General features: G+C 34.7%; 1 protein-coding gene across 5 annotated transcripts in view; it reads right to left on the bottom strand.

Annotated features, from left to right (window-relative positions):
* The window catches only part of CWF19L2 (CWF19 like cell cycle control factor 2), an 89,565-nt gene that overhangs the window by 42,450 nt on the left and 32,968 nt on the right, over positions 1-14,147 (bottom strand). For all 5 annotated transcript variants that reach the window (XR_015715267.1, XR_015715268.1, XM_016207455.2 and 2 more), the window contains 2 exons: positions 13,377-13,473; positions 11,394-11,486 (listed from right to left, as the gene is read on the bottom strand). Coding sequence is in view for 3 of the 5 variants with exons in the window: in XM_016207455.2 (XP_016062941.2) it covers positions 11,394-11,486; positions 13,377-13,473 (190 nt within the window). In the remaining 2 variants the exon portion in view is untranslated. The remainder of the gene's footprint in view (positions 1-11,393; positions 11,487-13,376; positions 13,474-14,147) is intronic.

Genomic DNA, 14,147 nt, shown 5'->3' with positions numbered 1-14,147 from the left:
CACGTGCCCATCAGTAGATGAGTGGATAAAAAAGCTGTGGTACATTTACACCATGGAATACTATGCAGCTGTTAAAAAAAAAAGAAGAAAAAAAAAAAGGATTTCTTATCTTTTGAGACAGCATGGAGGGACCTGGAGAGTACTATGCTAATCGAAATAAGCCAGTCAGAGAAAAACAAGTGTCACATGATCTCACTTATATGTGGAATCTAATGAACAAAATAAACTGACGAACAAAATAGATCCAGAGACATGGAAGCATGGAACAGACTGACAAAGCTAAGAGGGAAGGGGAGAGGAGAGACATTAACCAAAGAACTTATATGCATATATGCATAATCCATGGACACAGACAATAGTGCAGTAGGCCTGGCGGGGGGCTGTGGGGTGGAGTGGGTCAATGGGGGAGGAAAGGGACGTATGCAATACTTTCAATAAAGATAAATAAAATTTAAAACAAAAACAGAAAAGCACAAAGCAAAAAAAAAGTGCCTATCTTATGTAGTAACTAAAAGAAATCTAGTCCCTGTCCATAAGCTTATAGCCTTTTGAAAGAATTATTTTCTATATGAATTATCAGTATAAAGAAAGTCAATTTCACTTTCTCCTCCATTACAAGCTACCATTCAATGATTCCACCAGGGTTCCTTGGTTTCCAGACCTCCAGCCTGAAACCTAATTATCACTCATGTTGTCAAACACTTCATCACGTTAAACAAATATAATCATGCCATTCTTTACTGAAATCCTGCAAAGACCCCATTATCATCTAGGAAATCAAGACCACTCAAGTGTGGTCCACAGGCCAGTGTGAATCTGAGAATTACCAGCCAGGGTGAATTAAACACAAAAATCAGTGTTTAAAAACTTCCACAACAATCTTAAAGAGTAATTTTATGTTAGTTTAATATATATAAAATTTGGACCTATATTTTATATCTTTATTTCATTTTTCTATAATTTTATTGTGTTTTACAAAACTGTTAGTCCATGATGAACTGGAAAATTAAAAAAACAAAACAAAAAACAAACAAACCTCTGATCCTACATCACAGTCTGGCAAATACTGTACTAGAAATGGAATAAAGGCCAAGTACCTTAATATAGTATACAGGCCTTCAAATTTAAATACTAAGGCCCTCTTCAAATTCACCTTTTCTCTAGCTCTTCATACTTTTCGTTAACTTACTGACATTTTACTTCCTAAGTAATTTTAGGCATGTTTATATTGCTAGAACACAATCTTTTATGTAACTATTTATCTGTTTACAATTATATGTCTCTGCCACTTTTCTAGGCCAAAAACCAAGCAATATACTTCTTGGTTATCTACTAAACCTAGCATAGCGTTAAAAAAACAGTGGGTAGTCAACAAATGCTTGATGACTAGAATTAACAAGGTGATGCCTCGGACAGATTGATTATGCTCCCATAGCTAAGCCACTGTCCCTTCTACTTTCCTCTTCTCCCGGATTTTCTACTTTCTGTTCCTTAGGCATGCCAATACGAAGGACACTAAGTCTTCTCACTTTGGGTACCCAAGACATAAACATTAAGAGGACTAGAAATAATGAGTAAGTTCTATGTTTGCTACTACATTAATACACAATATGGGGGTTATTTAGGAATCTATATTAGGATCAACAAATTAGGAGCCACAGGCCAAAGAAAATAAAGCAAACCAAAAAAATAAATAAAGCAAATATTAACGCCAATTAAGAACAAAATTTTTTACATAAAAGAAAGGCAATCATAATATAATTTAGCTTAGCAGTGTCTACTACAGAATCAAGAGACAACTTTGCTTAGAAACAGAGAAGTAAAAGCCTGAAGAAACCACAAAGAACTAAAAGTAGCAGCCTCCAGGACGGATCAAGTCTGTAAAGGGCTCAAGGCACTGTTGCTCTTTGATGTAGGCCTGTTAGCACTATTTGTATGAAACACATCGATTAAAAAGAAAAGGAAAGGGAAACACCTATACTGCTTTGATTCAAAGCTGGCATGAAAAATTCTAAACATTTATTTGAAAGCCTTTTCTAGCATTCTGGGAACAAAGGAAAGTCTTCCACTAGATCAGATTTCCTGACCAGCAGTTGGTATTCTGCAAGTTTGTCATCACTGAAAGTCAGATAGCTTCTGTTTCCATTTTTAATCTTTTAATATTTCAAGAAATAAGCAGTTATTATTGGTCTTAACATTGTCCTGATTTGTGAACAATCTCCACTGCGTGTCTAATTATGTCCACATAGAGCAGGTTGTTCACTGCACACAAGTACCCAGCCCAGGCGTGAGCAGACTGCACACTCAGTTACATTATATGCACTGAGATGTAGATCCTGATTCAAGGCTATTTTTTTACTTACACAAAGATATTCACAGGAAGCACCTCCTCAAAAGAGGCACCTTAACCCATAAAGGCATCAGATGGACTCATAGCAGTTTTAGTTATATCTCCTCTTTTCAATTCTTAATACTGTTCATTTTTGTCTTCTATTTTTGTACCCTTAATCAGTTGGTTTTTTTCCCAAAAGAAAACACACAAACTCTTCATTATGGTTTTTTATCACTTCCACTTATTTTTGGTTTTCTATTTCAGTAATTTCAGCTTTTATCTATCCATCATCATATCTCATATCTACTCTTTGATACATTTTCTCTCTTCTGTGTCATTATTGGCTAATAATACAGTGTGCTGGTGTGAACTCTAGAGGCAGAATGCCTATGTTCCAATCCTGCCTCACTCTATAATCTTGCAAGTTATTCAATCACCTCAATTTCCTCATCTGTAAAATAAACAAGGTGTTTTGGGGATCAAATAAATTAATACATGTCAGGTATTTAGAACAATGCCTAGGTATAAAAGTGATAAATAAATATTAGCTCTAATTTTGTTACCTTTCATTTAATTCTTTCTTTCTTTCTTTGACTTGGGTCCTGCTTAGGATTTATCCTATCTCATCCCTAAAATTCATAGAATATTGTTTCTTTTTCATATCCAGTTATTATTGTTTTACCTTGGCCTGGTTTTATTTCGTAATATCTTATTCTTTTTTACGAATATTATGTTCTCATAACTTTAGCTACTAAATATAATTAATTTTAAAACCATTTTAAGACTGCGCTACCATTTAAATTTACTGGAAATGAGTATTTATAGCCCAATTATTTTTTACTATCTTTCTTAGGGAAAACTAATGTTTTCTGGTATGCTGGTATGCAAGCTTATCTTAAGTGGAAGTTTTTCCCATCCTTCGTGTCTCTCTGCCTACTCTTACCCCTCACTAACATAGTTTTGACACTCTCCACTCAGCCCATCAGGATTCCCAGTTCTTACAATGAAAATCTCACACTGTGATATTGGGGCTATTTCACATGGCTGCAAGATTATATCTACTTTTTCTACACTTCCCACCTTAAACGATTTCCTATGAGCTACAGCCTTAAGTACGCAAAGTATTTTCCAGACTCATTTCCCAGGAACCCTCAAACCTGGTTCAGGCACAGAGATGCTGTGTGAGGGGATCTTTTAAATCCTACCATATCAGATGAGCTCAATTCTCAGTCACACTGACTAGTTCTGAAGCTGGATCCCTGTAAGCTCCTATTGTTTTATGTTTCTGTTCAGTTTCCTATTCACAGAGAAGTGTGTATTTTTGAACCATGCTACGTACATCTCTTTCAATTTTCTCATTTTATATTTTGGCTGTGATTGCTATGTTTTTGTATAGAGTGAAAGACTCAAAGCGTTAATGCACCTCTAATCACAGCACTCAGAAATGCTGCTCAGCCCAGCAGGCGGGGCTCAGCAGTTGAGCACCAACCTAGGATCCAGAGATGGCAGTTCAATTCCCAGTTAGGGCACATGCCTGGGTTGTGGGCTTGATCCCCAGCAGGGGGCGTGCAGGAGGGAGCCGATCCATGACTCTCATCACTGATGTTTCTCTCTCTCTCTCCCTCTCCCTTCCTCTCTCTGAAATCAATAAAGATACATTAAAAAAAGAAATGCTGCTCAATAATTTTCCAAATTCTTTAGGCTACAGAGACCACTATGCAAGCTGAAAAGATATTCCATGACCACATCTTTTAAGTTGTTCAAGCCATCTAGGCTATCCTGAATTGTTCTAGAGCATGCTCTAGAATTAAAATGAAAGTACATATTTATTTTAGCCTCACCAATGACTTGTTAAATATTTTAACATGGAGGGAATCTGCAGGGAAATACTGAAAATATTTATCAGTGGGTAAATGGTAGGATTTGGGCCGATTTTTACTTTCTCCTTTATGTTTGCCTTTTTTCCCCCCATTTTTCATATTCGTCAAAGAATGTATATTACACTTAAAATTAGAAGTCACATAAGAATGAAAAAATAAAAATATACTTCAATTTATTTTCTCAAGTCCATATACAAAATCACTTCAACGAAATTTTCTATTTAATTATGTGAGCACTTCTAGACAACTTAAATTTTTGTGTTTAGAGCTTGCATAACTCTAAAATTAACTTCAACATCCAGGGAGGACTGTCTTTTTATATTTCAAACATCAAAGCAATTATTCTAAATAATTTTTATTTACTTTAAATAATTTTAAATAGCACAAACATACCCAACCTTATTTCTTGCCATCAAATTAAAACTTAATTGAGACTCAACTCATCCTGCACTTTATTTATTCATAAAATGATGATAAATGACCTCATAAAATTTTAATGAGAATTAAATAAATTTCTATATATAAAGTGTTTAAAACAAGTCTTGGCACAGTATGCCCTCAAAAAATATCACCTATTACTATAATAATGATAGCTGGAGTAGTAGTACTATACATGTCAATATCATTGTCTTAAAAAATAAAATTATATCTTGAAATTCAATTAAATAAATTTAGAAATAAAACCTAAGTAAAAAATAATTAAAATAATTAAAATCAAATTGGTTTCCTGAAGTCAGTAATTCTTTATTCAACAATTCGTATAATGCTCAAATGGTACAGATTTCTAAACCAATCCATATTTTATAACTTAATTTTTAGACTTAATTCAAAGAATCTCATATGGATGGTTCACTTGGTATTTCTGGGTAAATAGGAACTTAACAAATTCATAATTTTTTTCTGATTCACTGTGTTATCATTTCAAGTGTTTTTCTTTTGTTTTTTGGACTTTTGGATGTTATTCAGTTTCACTCAACTAACTTTATTTTCTCTTCCTCATAAACCTTTATTTGCAAATGTCTAGTACAATTATTCTAGTCAGAACTTGTTTGGTACCTGCATACTTAGTATGCACTATAAAAATGAAAATTAAAATTTTAGCTTTCCAAAAAACACATTAAATTTGACTTCTAACTGTTATGCATTCTATAATATGGCTAAAGTAATTTCTAAATATATACGGATAAAATTTACTTTAGGGTTGATTTGTTTCACTTAAAATGTTTTCCTCTTAAGTTTCAAAAATACAATATAAATATGTGACATCATCCCTCTCCTTCCAGCAAAAAAAAAATCTGGAAAGAGAACATATAAGAGTCAAACCCTGAAGAGAACATAAAAGTCTCAAGTGCTATAAGAACTCACTATTTCCCATACGGAGAACGTTTCTATTTCCCCTTACATTTAAATACATAATAGGAAAGAAATGAAATGCTGACAGTGGACTTAGAAAAAAACTAATGAGCTCTCGGGGGAATAGAGGCGGAGAGAGGCTGCTGCTGACTCACCTTCTTTCTCCAAGAAAACTATTTGTGGCTTCGGTATCTGTTGGAGAGTCCTGCCTGGTTCAAAATCTGAGAAAGTCCACCAAGTAATTCTTCACCTCAAAATTCAATCTAATAAATATAAAATCACAGCTATCCAAAATAACTACAGGTTTCTCTAAATCATTCTACTTGAGAGGCCACTTTTCACAAAACAAAATGAAAAACTGTTCCAGAATGCATCAACCATTAAATATGGCCAAAGCCCTATGAGTGGGTGTTTCCCAGTCCATGACTGATGCCTATGGGTCATCACTCACATCCAGGAAATACTTGGCAGCCATGTTAAAAATTATTTCTGTGGCATAGAAACAAATCATAGAGATAGTAGTCATAAAGAAAATAGCTTTTCCTTTGGCAATGTTACAAAAGTGGTGATAAGATCCAAAAATAATGGCTATAGACTCAACACATTCTTTGGATGCCCAAACTACACTGGGCCCTCTTTACTACCCCCGTATTCCTATACTTTTCCTTTCAAGCACCATCAAAGCTGTAATTATACATGTGTACAATTAATTTATATATATATTTATAGATTTTTAGAGAGAGGAAGGGAGAGGGAGAGAGAAAGAGAAACATGGACTTGAGAGTGGAACATCGATCGGCTGTCTCCTGCACGTCCCCTACTGGGGATTAAGCCCACAACACAGGCATGTGCTCTGACCAGGAATCAAACCAGCAACCTTCTGGTGCAAGGGATGGGATGATGCTCAACCAACTGAGCCACACAGGCCAGGACCCGTATAGTTAATCTTATTTATGTGGTCTATTTCCAAAGAGAATGTTTCCCAAAGATCAATATGTCTGATGATGCTTAGTTAAGAACTAAAGGATGAATAGGCAGTAACTAAGAGAAGAGTGGGAAGAAGGACAATATTCTTAACAAAGGAAAGACTTTGTGCAAAGGCATTGAGACAGGAAGGAAAGCAGCTACTTCAGAAGTCCAGATGACGACGATGAAGTGATAATGGTCATCTTAGTGTAGTAGGTAAGAAAAGCAAACTGCAGATTTCAGATTTAGCAGATAAAATTGACACTATTTCAAGATGAATTCAATGTGATGTGTGACAAAGTGCACAGATATAAGATTATACACAGGGGTGGGCAAAAGGTTTATGATGTTAGTATGGAAAATAATACAATAACTCAGAAATAATACAAGAATAAACTATTTCACAAACTCACAACAGTAAACCTACTTTTGAAAACCCCTGTATATTACTGTAAAATGTGTCTGCATTTCTGTATCATCTATGAAATTATTTTGCTTTCATTTAGTTTAAAATGTTTGCTATTTAGTAATTGTCTATTTAAAGAAATAAACCTTCTAGTAATATATAACATACTATTATTTCTAATTGTAGGGCACAGATATGAGGGATACTTTCGGGAGGGTAAAAACCAGGTTGAACTGTATATAAAGTAGGTACATCCACTGACCTATTTTGCTTGGCTGAGGGGAAAACTAGCTAAATGACTAAAAGGAGATAACAGTTTTGTGCACTAACTCTGTTAGGAAATACTACACGATCAAGTAAAGTGTACCTATGGTAATATGATGTGGTAAATAGTGCAATAAATGCCAAGCTACAATGTTTATTTTAAATTTAAAATATCTGATTTGGAAAATTGAGAATGCAAGTAACTTCTAGAAAGAAGGAACTAAAAAATATTTGTTAAATAAAGATCAAACCTTACTGCTTAGAAATGAAAGGCAAATGTAGTTAATTTTTTCTGTTTTACTGTCTTTATCAGATGCAGAGACTGGGATGCCAAAACAAAGAAAAACAGGCTAGGCATACAGATATTCTAGGAATCACTGAAATGGTAACATAGTGAACTTAAAATGTATCTAAGAATCAGATTCATAAGGCAGTGTTAAAGTAATAATAAACTATGGTCACATTATTGCAAATACTTTCAAGTACTTTATTTATAAAATGCCACAGATGAGTTTATCTATGTCTTTAATTAGTTATTAATGTTTCTCTATGACTCTCCAAGGCCTTCAGTTAATTCCCCAATTTCTTTCAGGAGAATGTCTACAAAACCCTCTCCACACAGCTGCCTGAGGACTTTAATAATGTACTTCTCTCCTTTGCCAGCAGTGTGAACTAAATATTAAAGACTATTTCATATTTACTGCAAATAGTAAGATGAATTTCCTGTACTAGAAAAAAAAAGTGTAGAGTGGAATTCCCTTAGATTAAATGTGTCTATGATGTGATTCCACCGAAGGACTGTCAACCAGCAGAAGTTATAGAAGGGCAGATTAGCATCTAATATATTAAAGAATGAAGATCAGGTTTGTCCCAATACAGAGTTGGCAATCTTCCCAAACTCAATAGATCTCATCACTCAGTGTCCAACACAAGTTAGACAGAGATACTACGTAACTGGGTTATTCTTTAAATTAGGAAGCTACACTCATAGAAAGGCCAGGAGAGAGGATTTAGAAGTTCATGGATCATTTTTAAGATTTACAATAGAAAACTATAGGGAAGAAAATAAATCGATGACACTCATACAACAAATATTTCAAGTATTTCTTGGTTATTTACAATGTGCCAAGCATTACCCTAGGCATTAGATGTGAACCTTGCCCTAAATACTAAATAGTTCACCCTCTAAAGGGGAAGAGAAATCAGCAAATCAATAATTGCAGGTGCTGATGGTTTTTCACTAAAGCCAAACAATATTCATAGATCACTGAATCAAGAAATTTACCTTATTCAAACAACCTAACATTTATAACAAATAAGTTAAAAAATGAAAGGATTCTTCTCGTCCAATTGTTCTACGAATGGGATTTTCTTTGGTTTTCTCTGAAAGGGCAAAATTTCTACAGAAGTATTTCAGGATTTTCCTCTAAAAGTCAGCACATTGCTGTGGTGTAATAAACCAATTTAAATTCGATTCTCATGTCTTAACAAAACTACTCGGAAAGGTAGGTAAGTCACCAGGCCCTGACCCTGATGGAGTAAGTGACTTTAATGGCAGTAGAAAAACATTTCAGAATTGTTGCAGAGGTCTGTTTTAAGTATATGCATGGTAGAGACTGAACTAAACGTGCAAGTATCCCGTCTCTGCAAAGAAGATAAATTTTCTTTTTGGTTCAAAGAACCCTTAGGATAAGAACCTTTCTTTGAGAGCTTCAAAGAACTATACAGTTTCCAAAAGAGGCTGACAAATAGAATTCTACTTTGTACACTAGTTTGAATACAACTTTGAATTATACTCCACTGAGTTATGAGGTCCAATGTTCAAAAGCTACAAGGAACTAAAATACGTGAAGACATCAGTAATAATATAGCGTTCTATGCTCAAGGGATGAGATATGATCTATCAATTACTCTATGATAGCCTTAAACAGAAGAAGAAATGTCATTTGACAGAAGAACTGCTTCATTTTTTTCAGTTGAACTGCTTTTAATTTCAAGAATACCCTGAAGTCCAGCCACAGCATTAGAACCCGTTCATGTGACAAGTGTCAGGAAAGAGAAAGGTATAGATGAAAGGGTTATGACAAGAATACAGATATATAATATTTGAAAAGATCAATTCCTTCGAGAATACTTTAGGCTTCATAAAGGAGGCAGAGAGAAGCTGGAAAGTGGGCAAGCCTCAAGAGGATATCTGACAGGTAACAGCACATGTAAATGTCAAAGAGACATGTAGGTTACAAGAGAACCTTGAAGGCAAGGCTGAAAAGGGGGCTATCCTGTGGGAGACTATGTTGCAGAAAGATCTAGCATTTCATATAGTGAGCACTAAGAAACCACATAAAAGTTTCAGAGTACAAAAGTATTATAACCACTGGACACCTGGAAAAATAAATTTGGCAAAAGTATATGATAGGCTATACAGTACAACCTAGTTTTAGCATTATTCCTTTAGTCCCTGCTTTTTAGTCCTACATACAGTTTCCCACTCTCAATTCCTTAATCTGTGCAAGAAATTAATTATCCACTTCTGTAAAACATTAGCTAGTACCATTTAGTAAAACCAGCCAATTTCATAAATATACTCCCTATACTATTATCTAAGTCATTAATAATATTAGCTTGAAGAAAATTCTATGGAACTTAACTTCATACATTTTCATCTCCTTTCATACTGACATTAAATTATGTAAATTAATCTTTGAGAACAGTCCTTTAAAATTAGTTATAAACCTCATTATAAACCTCTCAACCCCGTAATGCACACCACTCAGCCCTTCAGCTTTTTCTCTCTACATTTATTCTCATGGTGACTCCATGCAGTATTATAGTTTAAATGTCATCAATATGCAAAAACCTACATAATTTCTATTTCCAGCCCAGGCTTCTCCCAACAACCAACTATACGTACCCACCTGTCTACTTGACATTTCTGCTAGTTCCACACCTAAAAGACATCTAAATGCAATATATCAAAAACAGAACTTCGAATTGTTGCCTGAAAAACCTATTTCTCCTTTCTTCCACATCTCAAATAATAGCCATTGTATTCTTCCAGATGCTCAGGCTAAAACTGTGGAGTCCACTGTGCCTTCTCTCTTGATCTGACACTCCCCCTTCCATCTAACCCATCATAAAAATCCTGTCAGCTCTCCTTTCAAAATACATACAGAAACACTTAGGCATATGCAAAAATCTAATCACTTCTAACAAGCTCTTCAGCCCTCTCGGTCAAAGCCACTATCATTTCTTGTGTGTATTATGCAAAAGCTGAACTCAGCTCCAACTTCAGCCCATATTCTCCTTCAGTCTCTTCGTAACAAAGAAGCCAGGCTGGCCCTGTCAAATTATATTATCTGCTGAAAACCCTTAACAGCTTTCATGTCACCAAGAATAAAAGCTCACTTCCTTACTATGACTTTCAAGGTTAATGTGAACTGGCCTCCCATAGTCTCTCTGACTTAGACCTCCTACTTCCCTTCTCATTCATTCCACTCCAACAATACTAGCCTCCTTGCTGTTCTTCCTACACAGCAACATGCTCCCATCTTTGGACCTTTAAAAATTCCTTATGCCCGAAATGCTTTTCATTCATATACACAGATTCACTGCTTCATTTAATTTAAGTCTTTGCATAGATGTCACTTTTTCAATGAAATTAGTCCTTGTATCCCAAGCAAACCTGGCACTCAAGATCCCCACCACCTTTCCATAGAATGTATAACTTTCTAATACACTAATTTACTATTTTTATTGTTCATTGTCTCTCACTCCCTACCCACATGAAACTCCATACAGGTAGGTGTTTTTATCTGTTTTGTTCACTAATAGATGGATGAATGAATCATGGAACAAAATAATTTGCTTTGCATAAAATGAACACCAAACTCAAGTCCCTAACTCTGTAGAGGAAGAACTTAAAACCCAGTTTGATTTGCACAAAGTCAAATGTCAGTAAGTGACCCAGTCCACAATAAAAGCAGGTCCCCTTGGCCTAGGCTTTTTTCCATCAGGATACACTAGTGGAACATAAGGCAATTCATATAAAAATACATTTTAAAACCAGCAAACAAGCATACACACATACAAAAACACCGGCACAGTTAGAGACACATCTTATATTAAAATATTACCATTGTCAAGTAGTATTATACAAGGTAATCATATAACTTCAAACAATTTTATTACTTACCTCTACCCCATACTTTTTTGATGATGTCTGTATTATAGTTTCTTTGAATTTATTTGCCTTTTCAAGTTGGGCTTTAAGTTGTTCAGCTAATTCCTTCAAACAGAAAAACAAAAAAAATCGTTGTGACTATAAAGTTAAATTCTCATTGTATAATATTTCAAACTGATACAATAGAAAAAAAAATAGCATAATAAACAGCCATGTAGCCATCACCTAAATGCAACTGCCAAGTCACAGCCCAGAATATTACTTCTAAATAAACTTATCTCATTTACAAACTTCTCAAATATTCACAGCATCTTTTTATGCTTTGAAAGTAAATAATGACAAGGACATATATTTTAGGGAAGCTGGAAGATGAAGGAAATACATAACTTTAAGAATGACATTTTTATAGTTTCTTAGATATTATCAACTTCCAATCTTCAAACTCTGTTATTTGTAAGAAGGGAGACATCACAAGACTTAAAATATTACCTTCTTTATTGTTGATAAGTAATTTAGATAAAAACTGAATATATTTCATTTTTACTCCAGGAAGTCTATAGGAATTTATATAAAACAACTGACATACAAAGTAATAAATCACAAAGAAATTACCAGATTTATATGACAAGCGAAAAATAGCCTTCTCCACTGCAGTGGTTTCATAAACACAGGAAGACTTCCTTTAACCTGTTAACCTCCTAACTTGGTGACCTCTCTTTCACTATTTTAACTAATTCTTTAGTGCTTTCAAAATTCAAACTTTATTTTCTTGCTACAGTTATTGTTGTGTGTCTCTCTTACCAATTTCTGGGTTAAAGTTCTGAGTTGGAGTTCAGTGTTACCAAGGACCAGATTCAAGCAGGGAGAGCAGCATACCCAAGATATGCCTTTTATTAGACATAGGAATGAATAAAAATGGAAGTATCTTGTCTGGCCACCTTTAGTTCTACTAAAGAGTGCCAAATTAAGCCCTGGTCGGTGTTGCTCAGGGGTTAGAGCATCAGCCGGGGCACCAAAGGGTGGAGGATTCTATTCCCCGTCAAGGGTACTTAGCTAGGTTGCTGGTTTGGGCACATGAGAGAGGCAACCAATGTGTCTCTCTCACATTTATTTTCTCATTTTCTTTTTCTCTCTCTCCCCTCCCCCTTCCACTCTCACTGAAAATCAATGGGAAAGATATCCTTGGGCAAGGATTAACAACAACAACAAAAAGGTGAACTGTTAGTATACCAAAACAGAAGCTACTTATATTTAAGTTTGAGATGAGTACTTACATATGATCATGAGGGAATCTATTCTGTCAAGACATAAGAAGCTATCTGACTTTGCTAATCTGTCATGTGCAATGTAACATGTATTAGTATAACAGAAATGTGACAATAGACATATAGATTGATTGATTGATAGATGGATGCAGCTCTTACCAAATCATCCCTATTTCTATTCAATTTTGAGCTAAATCAGTCTTAAATCACAGCATTATTACAGAAATTAAATGAGCTAACCCACACAAAGTATCTAACACTATCAGGAACAAACACATTTCCTTAACATTTGAATAAATTAATTAACCATCCTCTTAGGAGCTCATATTTTAGGTTCCTACGTAAGGGAATATAAGAAAGTAATGCATGTCCTTAACAATGCATGACCAAAAACGGGAAAGAAGTCAATGATATCTTTATCTCCCTCAAATATGTTCAGTAAGTTAGAAATGCAAGAATAAAGCACATATCAAAGCAAAAAAGAAATTAAAAGGCTTTTAGTTCCCTAAGATCTTAACTTTCAGAAATCTGACAGAGAAAGTAGGTAATTTATTTAGAAGTAGACAAACAGTACTGTTTTAAGAAGTGTTCAATTTCTTTAAAGAATCAATAAGCAGCAGTTATCCTCAAAGTGTGCTATATCCACACTGTTAAGGAAAATTCCAAAATTACTCATCAGAAGTTAAATATTTAATTACTGTTCTCCAAAAGAACAACATAAAAGTCTCACCATGTTTCCCATCATCTCTGCCTTGATGATCTTGGCTCCCAACTTGTTCTTCTCATCAACACTCAGGATGTGGATGGACCCACTCTCTAGACGACTTCTGTTGGAACAGGACAGATTAAGAGCATATGAAGTACAGACACACTGCAAATAACAGCATCAAGACTCAAATGCTACTTTAATTGACCTCTACAAAGCCTCAGTACCAATAGATCATGATTCACAGACATATGTATCTCTCAATGCTCCACCATAAACTAATAGTTTAAGGTTCTGTGTCAGAATGCCATGATGGCCTATGGAAGTTATAATAATTAGTGAACAAAGTCACAGTAACAATGAGGTAAATAATATAAGTCAACTATTCTTCATTATTTAATATTCCCATACCCATTCTAAAACAAGGAGACAAACAAAAATAAATAAAAACACTAGAATCAGGCCATAATACTACATATCTGAGGAAACTCTTTTCATTCAATGTGATATTAATAATCCAAGGAAATGACACATTTAACTGCATTCAAAGCATAAAAACAATGAGCATGTGTTCTTTTGCAGTCAACCCAGAATTAGTCAGACAACTTACACTAATTTATGATTAACATCATGTACCAACTCTATACTAAGGAAGCTTCACAGAAGAAAAGAGACATTTTAAGCCAATGTCAGATTCCTGGCATATAGAGTTGCCCCAGCTTGCTGCCCTAAGAAAGCCTTAAGACCACAATGCCGGGAGGGTAAGCCCAGACAAAGACTGATTCCTCAGTACAG

This window comes from Miniopterus natalensis, chromosome 11, assembly GCF_054644295.1.
Source record: "Miniopterus natalensis isolate mMinNat1 chromosome 11, mMinNat1.hap1, whole genome shotgun sequence".
In the NCBI taxonomy this organism is placed as follows: Eukaryota; Metazoa; Chordata; class Mammalia; order Chiroptera; family Miniopteridae; genus Miniopterus; species Miniopterus natalensis.
The sequence above is the reverse complement of the archived record's forward strand: the minus strand, read 5'-3'. Positions and strand labels throughout refer to the sequence as shown.